The sequence below is a fragment of the Mobula birostris genome, chromosome 18 (assembly GCF_030028105.1).
Source record: "Mobula birostris isolate sMobBir1 chromosome 18, sMobBir1.hap1, whole genome shotgun sequence".
NCBI classification, from domain to species: domain Eukaryota; kingdom Metazoa; phylum Chordata; class Chondrichthyes; order Myliobatiformes; family Myliobatidae; genus Mobula; species Mobula birostris.
Window position 1 is genome coordinate 44,546,483 of NC_092387.1, and position 13,531 is coordinate 44,560,013.

Genomic DNA, 13,531 nt, shown 5'->3' on the forward strand with positions numbered 1-13,531 from the left:
GGGGAGGTGGGGCATTAGCGGAAGTTAGAGAAATCAATGTTCATGCCATTAGGTTGGAGACTACCCAGACGGAATATAAGGTGTTGTTCCTCCAATCTGAGTGTGGCTTCATCTTTACAGTAGAGGAGGCCGTGGATAGACATATCAGAAAGGGAATGGGATGTGGAATTAAAATGTGTGGCCACTGGGAGATCCTGCTTTCTCTGGCGGACAGAGTGCCAACATTGGTTCTGTGGCCAGTAGAATTTTTTTCATCACTTCCTGAGTACAATGTGTAATTGTTGAAATAGCTTCACTCAGTGGTGTTAAGTGGGTGTATAATAAACAATTGAAGCAGGAATAATTGAAAACAACCAAACTCAGCAAAAAGGTGGGATGAGAGATCCATATCAAGCCAGCAATAGTGTCCAGTATTGGCAAGAATTGTTTTGTTTTTTGTTTTGTGCTTGGGTTTCCCTGCGAATTAGCAATCCTAGGTATGATTTTATTGATTTTATTCATCTGTTCTGATCCTTTCCTGTTCAGCATCCTGGAACATGCTTTAAAGGTGCCATTTAAGTGCACTTTGCAGGTTAATATTTAACTAATGTAAACCCTATTTGTATGTCTTGGGGGGAGGAGCTTGACTGAACTGGTGATGGAAAATCCACTTTAAGGAGGGGCTACTAGAGTCACTAGGAAATGTTACTAAAATTGTGCAGAACTGGATTTTTAAAGTAGTAGATGAGACAAAATTGAGTGGAAAATTAAAAAAAAAATCATGGTAAGCTTTTACAGTGGTGGCGCTGTTTTGTCTATCCAGACATGGAGAATATTTGATGAAATTTATGTCTTAACTTTTTTCAACTCTGGAAGTGTTCTGGGGAGCCACTGGCAGAATACCCAGAACTGTGACCTTTTTCCTGAAGCACTATTACTTCTGAAATTTAATACATGTTACTACATTCATATTTTCATCACATAATTTCCTTTAAAGAATATGATTTAAAGATACCATTGCTGGTGTATAAAATAAATGCATTTCATTCTTGGTAGATCTGCAAAATAGCAGGGTGATGTATGTTCAGTGTTTTAATCTAAAAAAAATCTGTTAATATATTGAATAAGACAGACAAAATGAAGTGAATACTAAATGTGCCAAGAACCCTTCCTCTCCTTATCATTTCTCTATTCAATTATATTCTAGATTTTTAACCGTGAATGCAAGCGAATGCTGGTGCAATGCAATCTGTTTTATCTAAACAGTTAATGTTTTAGAATTTGAGTTAAATTTATTGCTGAGCTCACTGCTTGAAATGTAAGAAAAAAAATCAAACTTGGAATAGTGTTCAGGATTAGAAGTGAATATTTTTCTTATTACAAGTGACAAAAAATTTAAGGAGAATTTAATAAGTTTGTTTGAATTGTCAAGATTCAAGTAGACAGCATGCCATAGAGAATATAAGTCTTTGGTTAAGGTCAGAAATCAGTATGTTAAATATCATATTTAGCTTGTCTGAGTGGGTTGTTGTATTTTGGAAAGGAATGAATTCAGAAATGTTGATGGTTAATAGAAAATTTAGGGCATAGCAGTGTTTTCCTGAAATAACCACTTTCTCATCCAGAATGCTGTATAAGATCTTTCATATTTCTGAAGACAAGATATGATTCTTTGGCAAATATTAGCATAGATTTAACAGGCTCTGCAAAGTAGCTTTTTATTTTGCAAACATGAGAGGGTTGTTCAGTTGAAAGCAAACAATTACTTCAAGCTATATATCTGTATTTAATTAAAATGTTTCATTAATTAAAAAAATAATATTTAAAACGTCATTGAAAGCCACTTACTTTCAAATATCTTCCTCCATAGGTTCTTTGGCACCTTGATATTTTTCGAAGGAGTTTCAGGCAGTTGACTACTCACAAATGTATGGGAGATTCCTGCATCTTCTGTGCTCTCAAGGTAAGAGCTTTGCACAGTACTAATTTATTGTATTTTTTTGTAATATTATTTTGAAATTCTTAACCACTGTTGTTTGTTTTATTTTATAACCATGATTTATTATGTTCTGTTGCACATTTAGAAAACTACTCCTCTGTAGTTGTTGGTCTAACAGGTGTTTTGAACAGCTAACAAAGGGATGCCTGATTGGCTAAATTGGTGAACTTGGGACATAACCTATTATCAAGGCCATCACCTTGTCATCTTTGGTCTAGGAACTATGTTGCTCTCTGTAAAATGCTTGGAAGTCTGCCATTAGAGTGGATTCTGGTTAATTGGACCATCATTTAATCGTGGCAGCTGCTTACTTGGGACAATTCTTAAAGAACAAAAATTAATCAAGAAAATAGTTGGAATTCACTTTGTTTATTTGGGATATTGTGGCACTTAATTGGGACAGGGGACTGTTGCCAAACAGTTTCTAACTGGTATCAGTCATGTGCGCCTGTGTGGCTGTAATATGTCATACTGTGCTTAGGTCGAACACTTTTTAAATTGGGTCAGTTGCGAGAGTTTGTATTCAAAAAGCAGTGTTTTTTGTCACTGATAATTGATTTAAAAAAAATAAGCAGTAAGCCAGTTCAGAATTGATTTGCTCACTGTGGTTTCAAGCACTGAGGCTTGAAGATGCCAGAAATAACTGGGAGTGAAAATTAAACTATTTTTTGACTTTTAACAAGTTAGGAACTATGAAGAATTTGAAGGTTTCAACCATCACCTTGTTTTTTTACAATGAAATTGAAGATTTGGAGGATGCCATTGTTGATATCAGTATGGAATGGTGCAAGAACTCTGTGCTGGTTTCCAGATACTGTTCATCGCTAGTGGACTTTGTGACTGTTAAATGCAGACCATTTTATTTACCACGGGATTTTACCACTGTCCTTATAGTCGGTGTCTACATTCCCCCCAGATCTAGTGCTAAGGAGGTGCTCTGTGAACTGTATGAGGCTATTAGTGAACTGCAAAACGCACACCCTGATGGACTGTTTATTGTCGCCAGAGATTTTAACCACGCAAACCTTAAGTCAGTGCTCCCCAGATTCCATCAGTATGTGGACTTTGCAACAAGAGGGGAGAACGCGTTGGACCTTGTTTACACAAACATTCCCGACATTTACTGGGTGGAGTCCCGCCCCCACCTCGGTTACTCAGACCACATCTCTGTTATGCTGATCCCAGCATACAGACCGCTTGTCAGGTGCTCCAGACCAGTTCGGAAGCAGGTGAAAACCTGGCCAGCAGAAGCCATCTCTACTCTTCAAGACTGCTTTGAGCAAACTGACTGGAACATGTTCAGGGAGGCTGTAACCAATGGTGACTCTACCAACTTAGAGGAGTACACGGCATCAGTGACTAGCTACATCAGCAAGTGCATTGATGACGTCACTGTGGCCAAGACCATCACTACACGCGCTAACCAGAAGCCATGGATGACTGCAGAGGTGCGTGCGCTGCTGAGGACCTGTGACTCTGCCTTCAGAGCAAGTGACAAGGCAGCCCTAACAACAGTGAGGGCTAAACTATCCTGGGCCATCAGAGAGGCAAAGCATGCACACGCCCAGTGAATCCACAGCCACTTCCAGGACAACGGTGACACGCGGCGCATGTGGAAGGGCATTCAGGACATCACCAACTACAAGACAACATCACCTGCCTGTGCTGGTGATCCTCCCTCCCAGATGCGTTGAACAACTTCTACGCTCGTTTTGAGGCGGAAAATGACGTTGCGGCAAGGAAGACCACCCCTCCTCCAAACGACCAGGTGCTGTGTGTTACCATGGCCGATATGAGGAGAACCCTGTGCAGGGTCAACTCACGTCCTGCCAGAGTGCTTAGAGGATGTGCAGACCAACTAGCAGAGATTCTCACTGACATCTTCAACATCTCACTGAGCAGCGCCGTTGTTCCTACGTGCTTCAAGGCCGCCACCATCGTCCCGTGCCGAAGAAGTCTTCAGTGTCCTGTCTCAACGACTACCGTCCCGTCGCACTTACATTCATCATCATGAAGTGTTTCGAGAAGCTCATCATGAGGCACATCAAGACCTTGCTGCCCCCCTCACTGGACCCCTGCAGTTCGCGTACCGTCCCAATCGTTCAACAGACCACGCCATTGCCATCACCCTCCACCTGGCCCTAACCCACCTGGACAAAAAGACACGTACGTCCGAATGCTGCTCATAGGTTTCAGTTCAGCATTCAACACAATCATTCCTCAGAAACTGATTGGAAAACTGAGCCTACTGGGCCTGAACACCTCCCTCTGCAACTGGATCCTAGATTTCCTGACTAGGAGACCTTAGTCAGTCCGGATTGGAAGCAGTATCTCCAACACCATCACACTGAGCATGGGGGCCCCCCAGGGCTGTGTTCTCAGTCCACTGCTGTTCACTCTGCTGACCCACGCCTGTGCTGCAACACACAGCTGGAACCACATCATCAAGTTCGCCAATGACACGACCATGGTGGGTCTCATCAGCAAGAACGATGAGTCAGCATACAGAGAGGAGGTGCAGCAGCCAACGGACTGGTGCAGAGCCAACAACCTGTCTCTGAATGTGAACAAAACAAAAGAGATAGTTGTTGACTTCAGGAGGACATGGAGCAACCACTCTCTGCTGAGCATCGACGACTTCTCCGTAGAGATCGTAAAGAGCACCAAATTTCTTGGTGTTCACCTGGCGGAGAATCTCACCTGGTCCCTCAACACTAGCTCCATAGCAAAGAAAGCCCAGCAGCAGCTCTACTTTCTGCGAAGGCTGAGAAAGGTCCATCTCCCACCCCCATCCTCACCACATTCTACAGAGGTTGTATTGAGAGCATCCTGAGCAGCTGCATCACTGCCTGGTTCAGGAATTGCACCATCTCGGATCGCAAGACCCTGCAGCGGATAGTGAGGTCAGCTGAGAAGATCATTGGGGTCTCTCTTCCCGCCATTGCAGACATTTGCACCACATGCTGCATCCGTAAAGCAAACAGCATTATGAGGACCCCATGCACCCCTCATACAAACTCTTCTCTCTCCTGCCATCTGGCAAAAGGCACTGAAGCATTCGGGCTCTCACGACCTGACTATGTAACAGTTTATTCCCCCAAACCATCAGACTCCTCAATACCCAGAGCCTGGACTGACACCAACCTACTGCCCTCTACATTGCTTATTGTCTTGTTTATTATTTATTGTAATACTTGCACTGTTTTGTGCATTTTATGCAGTCCTGGGTAGATCTGTAGTCTAGTGTAGTTTTGTGTTGTTTTACATAGTTCAGTGTAGTTTTTGTATTGTTTCATGTAGCACCATGGTCTTGAAAAACGTTGTCTTGTTTTTACTGTGTACTATACCAGCAGTTATGGTCGAAATGACAATAAAAAGTGACTTGACTTGACTTGAAGGTGTTGAATGAAGGCAGTCCATTATCTGCACGTGGTGTCTACGCTGATTTTGTTCTTTTGGTGGTTATCTGTCATACCTGATGATGACAGGAAACCTGTGCGAGCGAGTTTTTAAAGCGGGAAAAGCTATTGCACTGGGGTGGTTGCACTTTGTCGACCTTGAAAGTCCGGGTCCAGTGTACAAGTAGTCGTCACAACTGGGGTCGTCTTTGGTTGCAGTAGATGACCATGAGTTCTTCTGAACCTTGACATGCACTTTGCTCTCCTGGCCATTGTATCTTACTGTAAAACTCATCTGCCCAGTCTGCCAGAGCTGACTTTGCATACCAAGACAGGCATATCCATATCTCATTGGGAAATGATGCCTGCCTGTTGAAGCAGTGTACTGGGGTGTGGGTGCTGTTTTATGCAAACAGCTACGTGGAGCCACAGGTGAGAGCTGAGTGTCCGGTGAGGACCAAAGGTGAATGAGCTGCTGCAGACAAGTCATGACAAGCCCTTTCACCAGAAGTGCTACCCCTCCCTGGACACCCCAGACACCCCATTGTTCAGTTACTGTCAACCGAAAAACAGGACAGTGTACATGAGATGAATTCCTCCGTCAATAAACATTAAGAACTAATATACAGTTTTATAATACTGTAGTGGCATTGTTTGTATTCCAATTTGTTCTGTATTTCATTTAAATAGTTAATTTGTTACTCAGTTAAACAGAAGTTTATCTTTTTTATGCCTTTTTAACTATTTTCATGAAACTTTGGCTAATTGGAGCAGCTGCGTACTTGGACCAAAATGTACTGGTCCCAATGTGTCCCAATTAAACAGAATCCACTGTACTTGGTGTAAAGGATTGGATTATAATGTACTGCGTTTCCTCTTAAGAAAACTTTTTAGAATGATGCCTGGAGGACTAACTTATTCATGTTTGTAATATTGCAATTTCATTATTTACAGATTGGACTTTAAGAGTGCTGAGGAATATAAAAAAGTCTGAGAAAGCTTGCATTGAAACTCTTTAAAACCTGATTTGTTTGAAATTTGTGTTTAAAATGTATGAAATACTGCTGTATTATCACAGTTTCATCTATTGTGCAAGGTGACAATTTTTAGAATATGACTGGATGCAGTGTTATTTTGTTATTTGACCTTAAATATTATCTACAAGTGCTTTGACTGCAAGCAGAATAGTGTCTTTTGTACTTTTTTTTTCTAGTTTGTCCTACATTTACTCTTGCTTCCAAGTATTAATTAAAACATCTAAGTTTTTTTATCTATGTCATTTAATGAAAGATGTTGCAGTTCTAATTTTCACATAATTTAATACTTGCTTTTGAAAAAATGTTACCCTGCTAGTTAATGTTGTGGCTCTGAAGTATGACATACTGTCTGACTTTTTTTCATTAGGTCCTGAGTTTGTTGCATAATAGTTCAATTGTAGTGATTTTAACTCAGATAGTTATGTTCTCTCACTACATCATATACCCTAATTTTTCACACTCGAGAAACCTCCAAATTTTCATGCACAACTGTGATTTGATACTGAAATATGTCTCCCTAGGGGCCACTTCTGTCCCTTATTTTTTCTATATTTAAAATATCAGTAACACTTATTAGACTTTGACTTTGATATGGTACACAAGCTTGCATTTCTATATTTTTGGATGGTACAACGTTTGTAATTGTGAAGACAGTAATAGACTGCAAGAAGACATTGTTAAAGTTAAAAGTAAATTTATTATGAAAGTACATATATGTCCTCATTTTCATTTTCTTGTGAGCATTCACAGTAAATACAAGAAACACAATAGAATCTATGCAAGACTGCACCTAACAAGTTGGAGATGAAATTTAATACAATGCAGTAAAGTGCTGTTCTTGGGGAGTATGAATAAAGACAAATTTATGGACTAAATGTTATCTTTGCCGCCATGTGTGAAGAGCTGTGTGAAGTGTATTTCCTGTATGTTGCATATGAATGGTATCTGCAAGTCTTCAGAATAACTATGAGCTTATCTGTAAATATTTGATAAGGAAATGAATGCATTTCTGCCACTTGACTAACTCTGTTTATTTTTCTATATACACTCAATGACCGCTTTTTTGGTACCTCCTGTGTTGTTTGTGACCTGCTGCTGCTCTTGCCCATCCACTTCAAGGTTTGATGTGTTGTGCATTCAGAGATGCTCTTTTGCACACCACTGTTATAATATGTGGTTATTTGAGTTACTGTTGTCTTTCTGTCAGCTTGAACCAATCTGTCTATTCTCCTCTGATCTCTGACTAACAAGGCATTTTCACACACAGACGTTTCTTGTTTGTTGCACCATCTTCTGTAAACTCTAGAGACTGTTGTGCATTAAAATCCTTTGCTTCCTGTAGTAACTTGAGGTATATCCCTTCTGGCCCCAGGGACTTCTAATGTTTTTCAGAAGTTCCAACATATCCTCCCTCCCATCAACATGTTCCAACAATTTAGATTGTTCTATGCTGTCCTCTCATTTGTCGAGGTCCCTCTCACTGGTGAATACAGGTATTCATGCAGCTAGTTATTCATTAAGGACCCTTCCCTGCCTCCAACTCTAGCCATATGTTTCCTCTTTTATCCTTGATTGGTTCTACCTCACTCTAGTCATCCTGTTCTTCATGTACATGTAGAACACTTAGGGATTTTCATTTATCCTACTCACTAAGGCCATCTGTCCCCAGAGCTGACCTAAGTCCTTTCTTAAGCTGCTTCCTGGCTACCTTATAACTCAATTTGGAGGAAAAAGTATTTTTTTATTGCACCTTATGCATTTGCTGCCTTAAATGTTACCACTCATTTTGTCAATTATTTAATTAGTTCAACCAACCCCACACAATAGCTTATAACATTGATCCTGTTGCTTATTTCTGTAATACTGCTTGAACCTTCCAGCACTTTTTTTGTTTTTATATTAGTAAATGTACATCTTGGTCGATTGCTGATAGACTGGTAGGTTTATAACAAGAAAAATTGGATTTTCCTATAGACAGCTTCTAATAGTTTTAAGCTTCTGGCTGAATACCCATTAGGAATAATACTTCTATTACAGTAAGTTTTGACATTGAAAGATCCAAGATTTTGGACTGCCTTAACTAAATCCATATTTATAGTGCACTGGAGACAAGACGAATAAAGTCATTGCTTTTGCTAAATTGCCTATTAAATGTAGTTAAGTTACAAGTCAGTTACTCAGCATGACTCTGATCTGCACTATTAAATTAGCCAGGCTTCAAAGTGGTGCAATAAACTCAAAACTTGGAGGGACTTGAAATAACCACACCAATTCAAGCCTCACTGCCCATCGGGATTAATCCTTGAGATTCAAGAAAGTAATTAAGTAAGATTGAAGATTGGTACAAATTTGCTGATTAAATTTTGTTGCAGCTGATCAAACTACAAGATCCTGATGTTCTGAAGAAATTGCACTTCAGTTATGTGATGAAGGCTAAAGAAGTCAATGGAGCATTGTGTAATTACATGGGAACACTGAGGGTTACTGCAGAGAAATTGACTTGCTGCTGAGAGAAGTAAAAAGGAAAGATGAAAAATACAAAGCAAATATTATTTACTTATGGACCCAAGGATTACCTGAACATTTTTACATTTTATGTGGACTTATTTCTCTTTCTCAGTTTAAAGAAAACTCCGAATTCATTTTTTCTTTAACCATCCTTCAGGTCACTTTTTAAATATCAATACCAAGGGCTCCATCTTCCTCTCACATATCCTGAGAGCACCTGATATGTGATATGCAGTAGTTTGAGATAGTTAATGACTCAATCATTATCCAAAAATATACTTAGATTTTCTCGTGTTTGCAGTTCATGGTTATAAATAAACCTTTGTTATTTGCTATTGATCATCATCATTAAGGCACATTTGCGTTTTTTGATGATAAGGAACTGTTAGAATGAAAGTTTTATATGTCAATAGTTGTTAACGTTAACACAGAATAAAATCCTATGTTGAGCTCAGAACTAGGAATTCAAAGGGACAAGCATTTGTTGTAAGGAAGTTCAGCTGATTTCACAGTATTCAATCTTTTAATTCAAGGCACTATAACTCACGAAGAAAATAATTGCTGTGAGAGGTTGTTCAGGTTTATTAGGATGACTAGACAACGGGGTGACTCGTTGGGGCACCCTTTGAGAGAAAGGTAATGCAGTCTGATGTGACCAGAATGAACATTAAATTTTCCTGAATGCTATTGGTATCTCTTTGCTTTAGAAACTGAAGTAGAAAACCTCAGTTTATTAAAGAAGAAAGACGCATAGCAAAGCAAATATAGCTGCTCTTCATTTAAGGAAGGTCACTTTTGATGGCATTATTTCTAGTTTATCTGCCACCCTTGTGCCTCTCATTGTCATTCTGGAGACATTCAGCCCTTTCATCCCCCGTCTCTTCATCTCTTCTGCTGTTTGTTGTTTGTCTCTGATCCTGGAGACGTGCATGCCTCTCCTCTGTCTCTTCTTCTCTCATCATTTTTTGTCCTGACTTTTTGATCCTGGAGTTGTGCGGCCCTGGCCTTATCCGATTCTTGTTCTCTCCCTGTCCTTGCCCCTTCCCGACGACGTTTGGCGTCATCTCTTGACCATAATGTTCCCCTTCCCTTTCCACACGGCATAATTAGCTGACCTTTTTTTTTAACCCTAATGCTGGGTAGAAGGTACGAAGCAGTAACACCAAAGGATGCTGATTATTCTTGATGATGTGGTTGGCGCTCTCCTAAATGGATGTGATATAGTCACCGCTGTCTTTTGACTGCAGCAAAGGGTTTTATGGGTGTCTAAAAGTATGTCATTATAATAGGATTTAATTATCTCTTATTGATGGGTGGCAGTTAGATCTGTCCCAATCCTGCACATGCTGATGGTAGTGATTAGCAGAATGTGACCCCGCGAAATAGAGCTGCCCTGCCCTTTTGCTCTGCTTTTGTAGGTGTCGCTGCTGAGACTGGCCGTGCGCATGCGTCGGGCTGTTGCGTCCCGATTTCCATGATGGCCAATCGGGTCTTGGGTTAAAAGGGAGCCTGTCTATTTTGGTGAATGAGCAATTTTATATGAATATATAACCCTGAACTTTGCATTCTGTAAGTTAGCGCATTTTAATTCAATTTAGCCAAAAAAGTGCCACTGTAATGCATCGTTTGCACTAATTGGCGGTGACAAACAGACAGACAGAGCATGAGAGTTTTAGTAGTATATAGATACTGGGGCTTAAGGTTTAAATTATAAGATAGAACATAGGTATTTTCCATGAATTTAAACACGAGTCTAGCTGAGGTGTTTAGGACTATAAAATGATTAGGTAAATGATGGTAAGTGACACAGTCTTGAGCTGGGTCATTCAAGAGTGAAGTCAAGAATAACTTTCTCGGTAAAAGTGGGGCAAGAATTAAAACCCGCACACAAACTCCCACCAGCTTCACTCAAATAAAAGGCCAGTTAATATTTTCAAGAGCAGCTTGCACAATCTTTTTGTTAGCTAAAGATTTCAAAGATAGTGAATCAAAACATGAAAAGCATTGAATGTACAAGCTGTGTGATCTGTTGTGCATTTTAAGTGGTGCCCTTTTATATAGTCATGTTATGGGTGGTTTTGTGGGTATTGTTTTACTGGAATCTTTCTTAATGCCTTGTATGAAATAAGTCTTGGTTAGAGAGTGAGGATGGTGTGAGACAATATAAATATTTTAGGAGGGTTACATCTTATTATTTTTGACTGTTAAAAATTATCTGCTGGATTGAAATCTTCTGTGACTTGAAAGATTTCCAATAATAAATAATGTTCCAGATGTCATCTATTAACTTTTACCAAAATACAGCCATTAGAGGAGGAATGATATTGTTGTACAATGGGAAGAATTCCTGTTTGTAAATTATAATTTGGAAGGGTATGTATGGGTGCAGTGACCTTGGATTGATACTGATGAAGATGCCATGGCATTCGCCTAATAATTCTAAATTGCCAATTATGTTAGTTTTCATGTTCAGTTTATGTATGGCAGAAATGAATTCTATTGCATATAAACTGCATTTAAGAGCCTTTTTTTTATTGATCATCTAAGATTAATGCAAAATGCATCAATTCTGTAAGATCAGATGTAGGATCCCTTCCACTCCCTGAATCTCAAATCATGAATGTGTGGCCAAGTACCTGTAAGGGCACTCGTAATTAGGCACAAGTGCAACAGATGGGAGAGTAGACCAGCAGTCTCTAGCTTCTAATGGGCTTGTCTCAGCCAGAATATGCACTTATTATCCATTAATAGTGTTAGTCTGTCTTAAGCTGGAAGGTTTCCAGTGACTACATGACAGCATGTATATTCAACTGTAGCAGGACTAGCAACTGAACCCAAGTCTCTCCCCATTTGACACTGGAGTAGAATAAAACAAAACATCCACAAAAGGAGCTCTCACTATTTTGTTTACTGTTTCTTATAACTTGTAAATGCAAAAACTAATCATGGAGCAAAATAAGTTGCATTTATATCACACTTTTACTGTGGAGGTTTCATGATGTTTCTCTGCAAATTGAAAACTATTTTAGAAGGAAACAAAATCAGGTTTATTGTCACTGGTGTATGTCCAGTAATTTGTTGTTTTATGGTGGCAGTATAGTGCAAGAAATAAGAATTACTGTAAATTATACGAAATAAATAGTGCAAAAGATGAATAGTGAGGTAGCATTCATGGACTGTTCAGAAATCAGATGGTGGAGTGGAAGCAGTGTTTACAAAACCATTGAGTGTGGGGCTTCAAGCTCTTGTGCCTCCTCCCTGATGATAGTACTGAGAGGAGGGCATGCCTTGGATGGTGAGAGTCCTTAATGATGGTATCACCTTCTTGAGGCACTGTGTTGTGAAGATACCCTCGTCGGTGGAAAAGGTTGTGCAAGTGAAGGAGCTGGCAGAGTCTATAACCATCTGCAATCTCTTTTAGTTTTAAGCCCCACACTCATTGGTTGTAGAAACACTGCTTCCACTCCACCATCTGATTTCTGAACAGTCCGTGAATGCTACCTCACTATTCATCTTTTGCACTATTTATTTATTTAGTATAAATTACAGTAATACTTATTTCTTGCACTATACTGCCTCCATATGAGGCAGTGATGCAAGCAGACAAAATGCTTTCCGTCATACATCTTTAGAAATTTGCTAGTCTGGTGATGTACCAGATCTCCTCAAACGACAGAAGGTAATCACGATTTAGCATGGGAAGATGTGAACAGAAAGGAAAGTTATGTATGTGTTGCAGTAGAGTGCTATTCTCTTGGACTGTAATCCTGAAAGAGATGATTCTGATGGAAAAGAAATAGGAAACTGGGTAATGTGCACCATTCAGCTCAGTAGAAGCATTGAATTACTAGAAAAAATTGTCCTTTGAATAAAACCTTTATATTTTGTATCTATTGATTAAAGTTGCAGATTATGTTTGTAGATTACTCTTGTATTTGTACTATCTTCAAATGAGTTTAAAACAAAAATGTAGGCCTACCCTGCTTGTGCTCATGGTGCAGGGTGGATCATGGGAATATGTAATATATAATTCTGTTTTCATTTTTTTTTGAAACAAGGACAAGTAAATGGAAACTTCATCAAAAATAATCAGCAAAATTTCTTGACTTGTATTTCCCAATTAAAAGCTTGGTTTGTTCTTAGAGTTTGGACAAAACATGCAAATTATGCAAATTGAATGCAGATTGTGTAAGGAATAGTTTCTGCAGACATTTTTAATATAGTTACACTTACAATTTGCATTTGAACATGTGGATCAATTGAAAACAAATCTGCAAAGTCCTATGACTAATCTGTTAAATTTCATTTCAAAATTTAAATTGTATGAATTGGTATTATCTTCTCACTAATAGTTTGTATGAAATACATAAAGAAACACTTTTATTTTCATATCTGGAAGGTACTTTTGTGCAATTTTGAATTGGAGTATGAAAGGGGTAAAGCAAGGTCACTTAATTTATATGAAGCTAGCTCGCTGTCAAACCTTTCTCTGGAATGCCCTTGGCGCATCAAGAAGCTAGGTATTTATATTCTTGATTTTGATGCTACGGCAATAATTGCTGTTTAGTATTATTCAGATTCAAGATCTATACCAACAAAGTCTTAGCACC

The 13,531-nt window shown here is 39.1% G+C and overlaps 1 protein-coding gene across 6 annotated transcripts in view; it reads left to right on the forward strand.

The window, feature by feature from the left end:
* The window catches only part of usp54a (ubiquitin specific peptidase 54a), a 150,555-nt gene that overhangs the window by 44,768 nt on the left and 92,256 nt on the right, over positions 1–13,531 (forward strand). For all 6 annotated transcript variants that reach the window (XM_072282586.1, XM_072282587.1, XM_072282582.1 and 3 more), the window contains one exon: positions 1,850–1,942. In XM_072282586.1, the coding sequence (XP_072138687.1) occupies positions 1,850–1,942 (93 nt within the window). The remainder of the gene's footprint in view (positions 1–1,849; positions 1,943–13,531) is intronic.